The following is a 13,684-nucleotide window of genomic DNA, read 5'->3' on the forward strand; positions in this document are numbered from 1 at the left end:
GCCTCCATCATTCTTAAATGGAAGAAGTTTGGAACCACCAAGACTCTTCCTAGAGCTGGCCGCCCGGCCAAACTGAGCCATCGGGGGAGAAGAGCCTTGGTCAGGAAGGTGACCAAGAACCCGATGGTCACTCTAACAGAGCTCCAGAGTTCCTCTGGGGAGACAGGAGAAACTTCCAGAAAGACAGCCATCTCTGCAGCACTCCCCCAATCAGGCCTTTATGGTAGAGTGGCCAGACTGAAGCCACTCCTCAGTAAAAGGCACATGACAGCCCGCTTGGAGTTTGCCAAAAGGCACCTAAAGACTCTCAGACCATGAGAAATAAGATTCTCTGGTCTGATGAAACCAAGATTGAACTCTTTGGCCTGAAAGACAAGCATCATGTCTGGAGGAAACATAGCACCTTCCCTGCGGTGAAGCTTGGTGGTGGCAGCATCATGCTATGGGGATGTTTTTCAGTAGCAGGGACTGGGAGACTAGTCAGGATTGAGGAAAAGATGAATGGAGTAAAGTACAGAGAGATCCTTGATGAAAATCTGTTCCAGAGCGCTCAGGACCACAGATTGGGGCAGCCAAGACAACACAGGAGTGGCTTCGGGACAAGTCTCTGAATGTTCTAGAGTGGCCCAGCCAGAGCCTGGACTTGAACCCGATCAAGCATCTCTAGACACCTGAAAATAGCTGTGCAGCGATGCTCCCCATCCAACCTGACAGAGCTGGAAAGGATCGGCAGAGAATAATTGGAGAAACTCCCCAAATACAGGTGTACCAACCTTGTAGCGTCATACCCAAGAAGATTTGAATCACTGCCAAAGGTGCTTTAACAAAGTACTGAGTAAAGGGTCTGACTACTTAAGTAAATGTGCATAAATGTCTAAAAAACTGTTTTTGCTTTGTCATTATGGGTTATTGTGTGTAGATTGATGAGGGGAAAACATTATTTTATACATTTTAGAATAAAGCTGTAACGTAACAAAATGTGGAAAAGGTCAAGGGGTCTGAATACTTTCCGAATGCACTGTACATTCAGTCTGTGACCGCAACTGTAGAAGCTGTTTCTGCTGACGTAAAAGTGAGGGGCGTTGTACAAAACAAGTCATCAGCGATTGGATCGTCTGTAACCAATCAGAGTATCAAAGCCTATTTCTATTTACGAAACGCTTTCCCACGTGTGTTCAGGCTCTGGCCCAACCCATCGTTTTTTTAGGGATCAATCAGAATGGTTTCAATGTGTTCGCATTTGAAAAGTCGTCAGGGAGGAGATCAAATCCAGACTCATCATGTAGAATAAATGTTAGTTGGTGTGGTGTTTGACCAGAGTGATGTGGATGGGTAGCCAGGCGAAGGGGGAGGGGCTAGGGGTTGATTTTGAATAAAGGACATTGTCGCAAAATTTGACTTCTATCATTTGTGTCTCAGTCTTACCTTGCGGTCCTTCTCCTTGACCAGGGCCTGGGAGTCCTGGATGTCTTTGTGGAGCTCCTGGACGTGGCTGGACTGGGCCTGCAGGTCAGCCAGCTGCTGCTGCGCCGTGGCAAGCTGAGCCTCGGCCACCTGACACTCACTCTTAAACAGAGCCTCACGCTGCACCTGGAACACCTGTTGGGAGGGAGTCAGGGGAGAGAGGGAAAGAGGGGGGAGTGAGGAGAGATAAAGACAAGTGGAGGAGGGAGAGCACGTCGATGGCCATGAAAGGAAAGGTGGCAAGGAGATCCTGTATAGAACACACACATAACTAATGCTAGGAGAAAGGAAGCCCTGGTGCACATCAGTCCAATGTGTAGTCAGTAACATGTGGCTTGTGGTTAACTCTTGAGTTAAGGTTTCAGTCTCGAACTTTGTTACAATTCTCTGTATTTTGGTGAACAGGAACAAATACAACAAGTCTTCTTGTGTTTGCGTGTGAGGTTGTTGAATTGGGCGGTGAATGCGTTGATCTCGGCCTGCAGTGAGAGGCGCTGGGACTCGTGGTCCTCCTTGGACACCAGGCCCTGTTCCACAGCCTTCTGGGACCTCAGGTCTCTCAGCTCTGTCTCCTTCACACTCAAAGCCTCCTTGGCCTCCGCCGCACTGTTCTCACTGGCCTGCAGGGAGCGCTGCAGCTCCGCCTGACACACAGCAGGGACAACAAACACAACGTGAGGGTGCTTTCCTAGTACTTTTAGGCTACAGTAATTGATTGTGGGTCATACATGATGACAGAAGGGTTGTTATTAGTGCCAAATTATATTGATTGCACAACCCCTTGATTTTTTATCTACAATTTGTAGATTTTTAAATAAAAGCCTAATGTCCATTCACTTAGGACCTCAACATAGTATGATTTGAGTCTAACAGCTCATTCTTGCCATTTGCTAGAATACCATTTGAAGCTAACCTTAACTTTGTCATGCTCCTCCCAGGGTATAAGGTCCTGTTGTGTGGCCTGTAGTTGGGCATCCAGCCTGGCCGTCTCTGTCTGGGCGTGGCATCGCAAAGCCCTCTCCGCCTGCAGTTCCTGGGCTGTCTGGGCCAGCTGCTCCGACAGAGCCGTCAGCGCCTCTGTGTGTTGGGACAAGGGTACTGCATGTCTCAGGTGCAGGGTGTCCTGAGACCAACCCTCACGCTCCGCACACAGACAGTCCTGAGCCTGAGCTGCTTCCTGCCTAGCCACCTCCAGTTCCTCTCTCACCCGTCTCAGGGAGCACTGATATTAGAGAAGAAATATCACAGAAGTAGAGAGTGCTCTTATTGGTGAGAAGTATCACCACGCAAAGCTAAGAAAGAGCTCTGATTGGACAGAACCCACTGGGGTCAGATGTTAATTCAACATCTATTCCACATTGGTTCAATGTAATTTCTTCGAAATAATGTGGAAACAACGTTGATTTAACCAGTGTGTGCCCAGTTGGAAGTGAAAGTAAATGAATGGTTATAAAGTAGTTATTTACAGCTTACCACCGTAATTAACTACAGTAAAATCACTTGTCCTTATGCCCCAAAGAGAGCAACATTTTATGATAAGTGACAGAGAACATTATAATAGCGGAGTAGCTAGGTTTCCATCCAATTGACGACAGATTTCATGCATATTTCCCAGCAGAGATGTGTTTCCATCATACTGACTTGCTGCAGATAAACGGCTGTGCATGATAAAGTAGTGCACATGAAACTAACTTTTGCGGATAAAGTTAAATGGGATTCCATCGCATTTTCAACTCTACCAAGGTTTTTTTTCCCACAAAAACCTTAAATGGCAAACGTGCGCACTCTGGTCTTGGAACAAGTGCTCTAGCCAACAGCTTGCAGATACAGAGCTGGTAGGCTAGTCTACATGATGAGATTATTATGGATAAAAGCAAGATCATTTTGGGGGGTCATTTCATCTGTAGCCTAATAAACTGCAATAAACAGAGTCACAACATATCATTGCGTGACTCCAACTTTATTTCGATATGATGGTTATTATATCAATATTTTTGCATAAAGGCTTTTCCTCCGATGTTTTTTGCATAATCAATTTTACAGACATAAAAAGAACCCACAATGTCGAATTTAAAAAAAATCTGCAGACAATTATGAAATTGTTCCGGGATTTCCGGTTTCCAACAGCCCGGTCATTACTTTTTTCATGCATAAGGTAATTCAACTGCATGAAATGGTTTGATGGAAACCTGATTAGTAACAGGACACCAGGTTGACACCAGGGAAAAACATACCTGATGTGATGGCGGGCTCTGACCCTTCCGACCTCTCTTCCTCATCTCCCTGACAGTGTGTGGGGCTGGTTGGCCGTAGTCTCTCCAGCTCCAGTTGGGCCTCGTTCAGTCTCAGGCTGGCCTCGGATCTCTCCCTGGCCAGCTGCTCACACTGCAGACCAGGGTCACCTGCACCTCGTCCAACTCCGAATGGGGAACACAGTCCCTCAGCTTCCCCTCCAGCTCCACCACACGGCTCTGGAGCCTACGCAACACCTCTCGGTCTGGCTCTACCACTCTCTCTCTCTTTCCCCCAGCTCTCCCTGACTCTTTGCTCTCCGCCGGGGTGGCCTCCAGTTCGCTCACCCTCTCCCTGAGGCTCCTCACCCTCTCACTCTCCCCTCTGTCCTCCTTTTCAAACTCTGTTTCTGTCCCTTTCTTTTCCAGGGCCGCTTGTAGTTCCTCCACTTTCTTTCCCAGCTGTTTGACTGTGTCATTGTCCTCTGCGCTCTCCCTCCCTCTGTCCCTCCCCCTCTACCTCCCTCAGGCCCGCTTCCTCCCTCTGTCCCTCCCCCTCTACCTACCTCAGGCCAGCTTCCTCCCTCTGTCCCTCCCCCTCTACCTCCCTCAGGCCCACTTCCTCCCTCTGTCCCTCCCCCGCTTCCTCCCTCTGTCCCTCCCCCACTACCTCCCTCAGGCCCGCTTCCTCCCTCTGTCCCTCCCCCTCTCTACCTCCCTCAGGCCCGCTTCCTCCCTCTGTCCCTCCCCCTCTACCTCCCTCAGGCCCGCTTCCTCCCTCTGTCCCTCCCCCTCTACCTCCCTCAGGCCCGCTTCCTCCCTCTGTCCCTCTCCTTGTCCCCCTCTCTCTTTCAGCGCCTCCTCCAGCTCCCTCACCCTCTCTCTCAGCTGCTGAGTCTCCAGGATCACCACCTCGCCGCTGCCCCTGGGGAGGGGTCTCTCTCTCACCCCCCATTCCCCCTGCCTGTTCCCCAGAATATACCCCAGGTGCACCTGTTCTCTCAGCTCCTCCAGCTCAGACTGGGAGTGGGCCAGCTGCCTCTCCAGCTCAGACTGGGAGTGGGCCAGCTGCTCCTCCTTGCCACACAGCCTCTCCCTCAGCTCATCACTGCTCTCATCCTCAGTCACCTCCTTCCCCTTCCCCTCTGTCCCCTCCTTCTCCTCTGCCCCTGTCTCTCCCTCTCCTCTTCCCTCCACAGTCTCCTCACACCTGGAGGTGAAAAAAATAAACATCAGAACTGAAGTGAAGTGAGAGGCTTACCTATGGTTGGCATATTGTGTTAGAATCTTCAATTACAATAAAATCAAATTTTATTTGTCACATACACATGGTTAGCAGATGTTAATGACAGTGTAGCGAAATGCTTGTGCTTCTAGTTCCCGACAATGCAGTAATAACCAACGAGTAATCTAACCTAACAATTTCACAACAACTACCTTATACACACAAGTGTAAAGGGATAAAGAATATGTACATAAAAATATTTGAATGAGTGATGGTACAGAACGGCATAGGTAAGATGCAGTAGATGATATAGAGTACAGTATATACATATGAGATGAGTAATGTAGGGTAGGGAAACATATAAAACTGCCATTGTTTAAAGTGGCTAGTGATACATGTATTACATAAAGATGGCAAGATGCAGTAGATGGTATAGAGTACAGTATATACATATCAGATGAGTAATGTGGTCCTTCTGTAGCTCAGTTGGTAGAGCATGGCGCTTGTAACGCCAGGGTAGTGGGTTCGATCCCCGGGACCACCCATACGTAGAATGTATGCACACATGACTGTAAGTCGCTTTGGATAAAAGCGTCTGCTAAATGGCATTTATTATTATTATTATTATTATTATTATATTATTATTATTATTATTATATGTAAACATTATATTAAGTGGCATTGTTTAAAGTGGCTAGTGATAACATTTCTACATAACCTTTTCCATTAATAAGTGGCTGGAGTTGAGTCAGTATGTTGGCAGCAGCCACTCAATGTTAGTGGTGGCTGTTTAACAGTCTGATGGCCTTGAGATAGAAGCTGTTTTTCAGTCTCTCGATCCCTGCTTTGATGCACCTGTAGTGACCTCGCCTTCTGGATGATAGATAGCGGGGTGAACAGGCAGTGGCTCGAGTGGTTATTGTCCTTGATGATCTTTATGGCCTTCCTGTGAAATCGGGTGGTGTAGGTGTCCTGGAGGGCAGGTAGTTTGCCACCAGTGATGCGTTGTGCAGACCTCACTACCCTCTGGAGAGCCTTACGGTTGTGGGCGGAGCAGTTGCCGTACCAGGCGGCGATACAGCCTGACAGGATGCTCTCGATTGTGCATCTGTAAAAGTTTGTGAGTGCTTTTGGTGACAAGTCAATTATCTTCAGCCTCCTGAGGTGCTGCTGCGCCTTCACCACGCTGTCTGTGTGGGTGGACCAATTCAGTATGTCCATGATGTGTACGCAGAGGAACTTAAAACTTACTACCCTCTTCACTACTGTCCCGTCGATGTGGATAGGGGGGTGCTCCCTCTCCTGTTACCTGAAGTCCACGATCATCTCCTTTGTTTTGTTGACGTTGAGTGTGAGGTTATTTTCCTGACACCACACTCCGAGGGTCCTCACCTTCTCCCTGTAGGCCGTCTCGTCATTGTTGGTAATCAAGCTTACCACTGTTGTGTCGTCTGCAAACTTGATGATTGAGTTGGAGGCGTGCATGGTCACGCAGTCGTGGGTGAACAGGGAGTACAGGAAAGGGCTCAGAACGCATCCTTGTGGGGCCCCAGTGTTGAGGATCAGCGGGGTGGAGATGTTGTTACCTACCCTCACCACCTGGGGGCGGCCCGTCAGGAAGTCTATTACCCAGTTGTACAGGGCGGGGTCGAGACCCAGGGTCCAGGGAGCTTGATGATGAGTTTGGAGTGTACTATGGTGTTAAATGCTGAGCTGTAGTCGATGAACAGCATTCTCACATAGGTATTCCTCTTGTCCAGATGGGTTAGGGCAGTGCGCAGTGTGGTTGCGATTGCTTCGTCTGTTGACCTATTTGGGCGGTAAGCAAATTGGAGTGGGTCTAGTGTGTCAGGTAGGGTGCAGGTGATCCTTGACTAGTCTCTCAAAGCACTTCATGATGACGGAAGTCGTTCAGCTCAATTACCTTAGCTTTCATGGGAACAGGAACAATGGTGGCCCTCTTGAAGCATGTGGCAACAGCAGACTGGGTTAAGGATTGATTGAATATGTCCGTAAACACACCAGCCAGCTGGTCTGTGCATGCTCTGAGGACGCGGCTGGGGATGCCGTCTGGGCCTGCCGCCTTTACGAGGGTTAACACGATTAAATGTTTTACTTACGTTGGCTGCAGTGAAGGAGAGTCCACAGGTTTTGGTAGCGGGCCGTGTCAGTGGCACTGTATTGTCCTCAAAGCGAGCAAAGAAGTTGTTTAGTCTGTCTGGGAGCAAGACATCCTGGTCCGCGACGGGGCTGGTTTTCTTTTTGTAATTGACTGTAGACCCTGCCACATACCTCTTGTGTCTGAGCCGTTGAATTGTGACTCTTCTTTGTCTCTATACTGAAGCTTAGCTTGTTTGATTGCTATGCGGAGGGAATAGCTACACTGTTTGTATTCGGTCATGTTTCCGGTCACCTTGCCCTGGCTAAAAGCAGTGGTTCGCGCGAATGCTGCCATCAATCCACGGTTTCTGGTTTGGGAATGTTTTAATAGTTGCTGTGGGTAAGACATCGCCGATGCACTTGCTAATAAACTCGCTCACCGAATCAGTGTATTCATCAATGTTGTTGTTTGACGCAATGCGGAACATATCCCAATCCACGTGATAGCTTGAAGCGTGGAATCAGATTGGTCGGACCAGCGTTGAACAGACCTGAGCGCGGGAGCTTCCTGTTTTAGTCTCTGTCTATAGGCTGGGAGCAACAAAATGGAGTCGTGGTCAGCTTTTCCAAAAGGAGGGCGGGGGAGGGCCTTATTTGTGTCGCAGAAGTTAGAATAACAATGATCCAGTTTTTTACCAGCCCTGGTAGCACAATCGATATGCTGTTAGAATTTAAGGAGTCTTGTTTTCAGATTAGCTTTGTTAAAACCCCCAGCTACAATGAATGTAGCCTTAGGATTTGTGGTTTCCAGTTTACTGTGGCTGGCAGGGTTCAAATTACATATTGACTCTTTAGTGGGCTTAAAGAGTCTAAAATAGGACTGTTGAAGCCTTCTGGGGGTGTCCATGTTAATATATTACTGTAGTCCACCCCAGGGCACCTCTACAAATTGAACTCTAACCTTAGTGAGTGATGTAAATGTGACATTTTAGTAATTTAGCAGATACTCTTATCCAGAGGGTATACAGTGGGGCTGGTGTTGTAGGTGATAATCCTTACCCCTCTCCCGCCATGCTGGAGGCCTCAGATGAAGCCTGGGCCTGGGAGTAGCGCTCCTGTAGAGCTTCAAACTCCCTCCTGAGTCAGTCATACAGGGCCGTGGGGACAAAGTCTGGGCCGGTTGTCTGCATGTCAGGGTCATCCTTCTCAAACATCTCCAGCATCTGCAAACCACACAAAATCACAGTACAGAAATAATCAGTAAGGTGTTTCTTTCTTCGCTAACAGTTGTGATGTGTCTCATAAGTCAAGCATCCTATTTTTATGTCACAATTCAACATTCACAGAACTGCTTCCTCTCCTCTTCCTTCATGACAGCTTCATAGTTAGCTTTTGTGCTGTACCACCATCCTTGCTGCCCCTCACACACAGTCACAGACAAACCTTCCAATGTTAGCCTGGTTATAACCAATTATTTATATATACAGTACACTAGATGGTTGATAGGAGGCAATGTGTTGAAGCCACTGTGCCTCCATCTTGGCAAGCCCTCACCATTGTAGAAAATAGGAAGCTATAGAAATGCATGTATTAATATCTACATTAGTTTTTGCCATGTTTATTCTATTGCAGACACCTTAATACAAATAAAAAAATACTAAATATATTAAAACATTTCCCTGAAAGTATAATTTTTAGAGATAACTAGTGTTACTGTCCTCACTACAACAACAAAAAACAAATGTAATTTTGACCTTTAAGCATTTAATTGAAATACTGTAGAATTCCATTCATGCCTATGGAGGACTGTTACGTACTGGGGAGTGTCAATATGGGGGCGACCAGTGGGTTCAAAGCCTCTCAATGGCCAATAAATAGCATCAGCAAGCCAGGGTTTAAATACACGGAATAAAAATAGAAACGCAACATGTAAAATGTTGGTCCCATGTTTCATGAGCTAAAATAAAAGATGTTCCATATACACAAAAAGCTTATTTCTCTCAAATGTTGTGCACAAATTTGTTTACATCCCTGTCAGTGAGCATTTCTCCTTTACCAAGATAATCCTTCCACCTGACAGGTGTGGCATATCTAGAAACGGATTAAACAGCTCATTACACAGGTGCACCTTGTGCTGGGGACAATAAAAGGCCACTCTAAAATGACCCATTTTGTCACACAGCACAATACCACAGATGTCTCAATTCTTGAGGGAATGTGCAATTGGCATGCTGACTGCAGGAACGTCCACCAGAGCTGTTGCTCTACTATAAACTGCCCCCAATTTGGCAGTACGTCCAACGGGCCTCACAACGGCAGACCACGTTTAACCACACTAGCCCAGGACCTCCACATCCGGCTTCTTCACCTGCGGGATCGTCTGAGACCAGCCACCCGGACAGCTGATGAAACTGAGGAGTATTTCTGTCCGTAATCAAGCTATTTTGTAGGGAAAAACTCAATCTGATTGGCTGGGCCTGGCTCGCCAGTGGGTGGACCCGGCTCCCAAGTGGGTGGGCCAATGGCTGCGCCCCTGTTCAATTATGTGAAATTCATAGATTTGGGCCTAATGAATTTATTTGAATTGACTTATTTCCTTATATGTAGCTAAGTAAAAGCTAAGCTAAGTAGCTAAGTAAAATCGTTGAAATTGTTGCATGTTGCCTTCATATTTTTGTTCACTATACTTTTCACTACACATTGGCTGTAACCCTTTGTCCTAATTCTGTCTACTTGTACAGACCATGACCCAGTTAGTGAAGAAAGCCTGCACCAAGTCTCTGTGTGATGCTATTATTCTATTTATACCAAGGTACTGCTTCATCATAGACCTATAAAGTGGTGATATGACAAACGGTCCAATCTGACGCTGTTCAGCCATCCTTGAACCAGTCCATCATCATCTGCTGACTGGGTCTGGATGACCTTTTGATAACCCCATTTTATCAATGAATCAGCTGATGGCGTGTATGTGTGTGTGTGTGTGTGTGTGTTTGTGTTCTTACATGCACTTTGAGGACCAGCTCCTGGTTCTGTGTGGTCAGCTCATCCACCTGTCTGCATAGCTCAGCCACAGTGTCTGGGTCTGCAGGACCAGGAGAGGTGGAGTTCGGGAAGTTTGCCTCCTCCAGAGCAGAGGGAGACTTTCTGGACCGCCTGGAGAGCAGCTTCTCAACACCTTCAAGATATACGGGGTAAATCAATGTCATATTTTGTCAAACATATTGCAAAACATCAGCCATTACCATGGCAGTAGAATTTGAGTGAAATTCATCTAGTTATGATGTATGACTCATGAGGGTTCTACAACCTAGTCCATACATCCATCCAACATTTGGTCCATTTAACAAATATACAAATGCCGTATCTTAATCTGATCATCCTGTTGTTGCAGGAATTGCAAGCTTGTAGTGTATTTGGGGTTTAAAAAGGCTTCCACGTTTGTAATTTCCTCCTTATTTCAGACACGATTTGCACAAACAAAGAATGTATTAAGCCCTACAAACAATGTCCATTCATTATAATCCACATACGTAATAATTCACATTTCCTGTTGCTGCAGGATTATTTTTTCTGCTGTAAGAAACTGGGACAAAAATTAAGACAAAAATTAAGATACGGCATCTGTAACAATTTGCCAGCAGCATTCCCTCTCTCCCCCCACACACTGGTTCCGATAACCTGACCTGCCTTCAGCTCCTCCAGCTCAGTCTGTAGCCTGTCCCGCTCTGCCTCCGCCTGTTCCAGACACTCTCTCAGCTGGGTCAGCTAGCACAGGGAGACAGTGAGTGTACAGCTATTACCAGATTTCTAACATCCTTTCAGATATATGAGAAGTTTCCAAGGAATGGGGGTTTGAGCTTTATCTCAGGCTGGGAAATGAACCGTGCATGCAGTACCTCCTTCAAGGCAGTGGGTGCGCTGTTCTGCTGCTGCTCCAGACCTTTAATCTTCTGGAGCAGACTCCCCCTTTCCAGACACAGCCTTCGGATCTCCTCAAAAACCTCATTCTCCGTCTCACAGACACACACAAGGAAATGCATATCAGTGGTATCACAGTCAAACAGCAGCACCATACTCATTAGCAGTCTCAAATGTAATGCAGTAGATAGTGATTCACTAATGACTTAAATGTAAATGTATGTATCGTCTGTTACTTTAGTCATGAATAGTGCTCTTCAAAATTGATATCTAAAGATGAATCCTTTGAATTGAGTTGTGTTGTATACCATAAATATAAGCCTATTTTATCTCCTGTATGCTTAGGTGCTATGCATACAGTATGCCGTGGCAGGGGAAGTAACTCACGAGGTTGGCCTGATTAGAGTGCCGTGTCTCTAGAGACTGAGCTGAGGGAGAGGCAGGGGGAGGATAGCTCTGGGGGGCAGGAGAAGGTAGGGGTGGAGAGTCCTGGAACATTGTTATTAAAGTAAGTATGATTATGATCATCACAGCCTAGCATAAGTTAGAGTTAGTAAGAATCATATATAAAGTATTTTATCCATCTCTGGAGTTGGCCTCGTACCTGGGGAGGGGAGCGAGGTGGAAGAGGGGCTTTCCTCTTGCAGGTGGTGGTCCCCCCTGGCAGAAGAGGGGGAGGTGGGGGCTGCCTCTGGAGACACAGACAAGCAGAAGGAACAGGGGAACAGGAGAGAAATAGCAGCAAGGACAAAAGCAAAGCCAGGCAGTACTGTAGCCCAAAACGTTGTGAAATTAGCTTTTAATGTGTGATGTTACTTCAGCTGTTGTTGTTCAAAAGATGTTGTTGTAGATTGAAAATGGGATAATAAGTTGGTGTTCCTTCTTATGTTGTAAATTCTATTACGTACAATCTAGAAATATTTGTGTTATGTTTTCACATGTACTGAATGTGTAGTGAGTGAAAATGAAAAGCTGAGTCGTCAGGTACCTCCTCGCCATTGTCCTCAGCGGCTATGTATGCATGGGGAGAGACAAAAGGCAAATCTTTTTAACCTCTGGTCCATTGAGATTCAATACTTGCACACACACGCACATACACACTGTAGTTCTAGCTAAGAAGCATACCGGCTCATAAAAATCCTCCTGTATAACGTAGCAGTCAGTATAACACCACACAGCCCTACTGTAAGCTGTAAGACACAAGAGTCCTCATATATCACAGATACATCAGAGACATTTCAGGAACTGCTCTGCTTCCATTCATCTCCATTTCAAACGAAGCACACATCTGTTTTTTGTAAATCACCAAGCCTTTGTTTGAAGATAAAAGTGCAGCAAGCCTCTCTGTTTCAGGCTTTTACAATTACCCCCAGCTGTCCCCTTTACTTCATCCACTTCCTCACATTACAGCCATTTCCTGGGGGACCAGAGTAGGGCCATAGACTCGGCCATAGAATTACCACTGATAGAAAGGATTATGATCCATGGATTCTGGTACAGTACATTAAATAGCATACAAAGTGTTGTAGTAGTTGCCAATGTTAATTAATTGAACATTTGAAATTGTACACCAAATATGGCCCCTGGTATAACCAGCAGGGAATGTGGTCTGTTCTATCAATTATAATTATATCCACCATTCTACCAGGGCCCAGAATGGAGCCCCAGACTGGGCCTAAAGGGTAGCAGAGCAAGGTTTCGCTCAATTTAATTTCAAGTCAGTTCAGTCAAGAAATGGATTGAAGTTCCAACTCAACAAAATCCAAATTTAAAAGGAATTGAGCCCAACCCTGCTTCAGTCAGCAGGAGGTTACCGTGGGTCACCTGGAAGACAGTTCTGCAGAAGCTGTGCGATGCGCTGGTTGCCGGCGGTTATGCCGTAGTGGGCTGCGTCGTGTCCAAAGGCGTCGGCCATCGGTGGGTTAGCCCCCCCCCCTTAGCAACACCTCCACTGTCTCTGCACTGTCACTCTCACAGGCCAGCATCAGGGCTGACCTACACCACAAAAACCAGGCCAGCATCAGGGCTGACCTACACCACAAAAACCAGGCCAGCATCAGGGCTGACCTACACCACAAAAACCAGGCCAGCATCAGGGCTGACCTACACCACAAAAACCAGGCCAGCATCAGGGCTGACCTACACCACAAAAACCAGGCCAGCATCAGGGCTGACCTACACCACAAAAACCAGGCCAGCATCAGGGCTGACCTACACCACAAAAACCAGGCCAGCATCAGGGCTGACCTACACCACAAAAACCAGGCCAGCATCAGGGCTGACCTACACCACAAAAACCAGGCCAGCATCAGGGCTGACCTACACCACAAAAACCAGGCCAGCATCAGGGCTGACCTACAACACAAAAACCAGGACATACTTTTTTTCACCAAATCTCTATGTTTGATGCAAATGGAATGTGTCCAGACCCTTTTTTGCAATTTCATTTGGTTTCGAGAAACTTACCCCAGCAGTGATAGACTTCCTCGTGCTCGTTCTACAGTTTCAGGGGCAGAGATCAATCCTGAACATAACACCCAAATACATCCTTTTAGAAATGGCAACACTCTCAGTATAGTGACACAGGTCTTTAGATGTTGTACATATGACATTTTGTCATTCCAAACTTTATCCGCAACAGTATATTCCATTTTGTTGGACTCGAGCGATACATTTCCGTGTACGTTGTTTCTCTTTTCCCGTACCACCACAATGGGAACGAGAAAACCCATTCACGTTCGAC

The 13,684-nt window shown here is 46.7% G+C and overlaps 2 protein-coding genes across 2 annotated transcripts; both read right to left on the minus strand.

Moving 5' to 3' along the window:
• Positions 1-907: 907 nt before the first annotated feature.
• LOC124037050 lies at positions 908-4,164 on the minus strand. Its single transcript, XM_046351677.1, has 3 exons — positions 3,699-4,164; positions 2,378-2,686; positions 908-2,108 (listed from the first exon to the last, which is right to left on the minus strand). The coding sequence occupies exons 1-3, from the start codon at positions 3,741-3,743 to the stop codon at positions 1,842-1,844; spliced, it is 621 nt and encodes a 206-aa protein (XP_046207633.1). The 5' UTR covers positions 3,744-4,164; the 3' UTR covers positions 908-1,841.
• A 3,956-nt stretch (positions 4,165-8,120) lies between these two features.
• LOC124037051 (ankyrin repeat domain-containing protein 24-like) lies at positions 8,121-11,382 on the minus strand. Its single transcript, XM_046351678.1, has 4 exons — positions 10,920-11,382; positions 10,707-10,788; positions 10,026-10,198; positions 8,121-8,243 (listed from the first exon to the last, which is right to left on the minus strand). The coding sequence occupies exons 1-4, from the start codon at positions 11,100-11,102 to the stop codon at positions 8,163-8,165; spliced, it is 519 nt and encodes a 172-aa protein (XP_046207634.1). The 5' UTR covers positions 11,103-11,382; the 3' UTR covers positions 8,121-8,162.
• Positions 11,383-13,684: the final 2,302 nt, after the last annotated feature.

The sequence above is a fragment of the Oncorhynchus gorbuscha genome, linkage group LG06 (genome assembly GCF_021184085.1).
Source record: "Oncorhynchus gorbuscha isolate QuinsamMale2020 ecotype Even-year linkage group LG06, OgorEven_v1.0, whole genome shotgun sequence".
In the NCBI taxonomy this organism is placed as follows: Eukaryota; Metazoa; Chordata; class Actinopteri; order Salmoniformes; family Salmonidae; genus Oncorhynchus; species Oncorhynchus gorbuscha.

Coding starts and splice junctions, on each gene's coding strand:
- LOC124037051 (XM_046351678.1), bottom strand. CDS start 11,102: ATGAGTATGGTGCTGCTGTTTGACTGTGATACCACTGATATGCATTTC. Junction 10,789..10,919: donor CACCCACTGCCTTGAAGGAG/GTACTGCATGCA, acceptor TCCCTGTGCTAG/CTGACCCAGCTGAGAGAGTG. Junction 10,199..10,706: donor GCTGGAGGAGCTGAAGGCAG/GTCAGGTTATCG, acceptor TATATCTTGAAG/GTGTTGAGAAGCTGCTCTCC.
- LOC124037050 (XM_046351677.1), bottom strand. CDS start 3,743: ATGAGGAAGAGAGGTCGGAAGGGTCAGAGCCCGCCATCACATCAG. Junction 2,687..3,698: donor AGAGCCCGCCATCACATCAG/GTATGTTTTTCC, acceptor CTCTAATATCAG/TGCTCCCTGAGACGGGTGAG. Junction 2,109..2,377: donor AGGAGCATGACAAAGTTAAG/GTTAGCTTCAAA, acceptor GCTGTGTGTCAG/GCGGAGCTGCAGCGCTCCCT.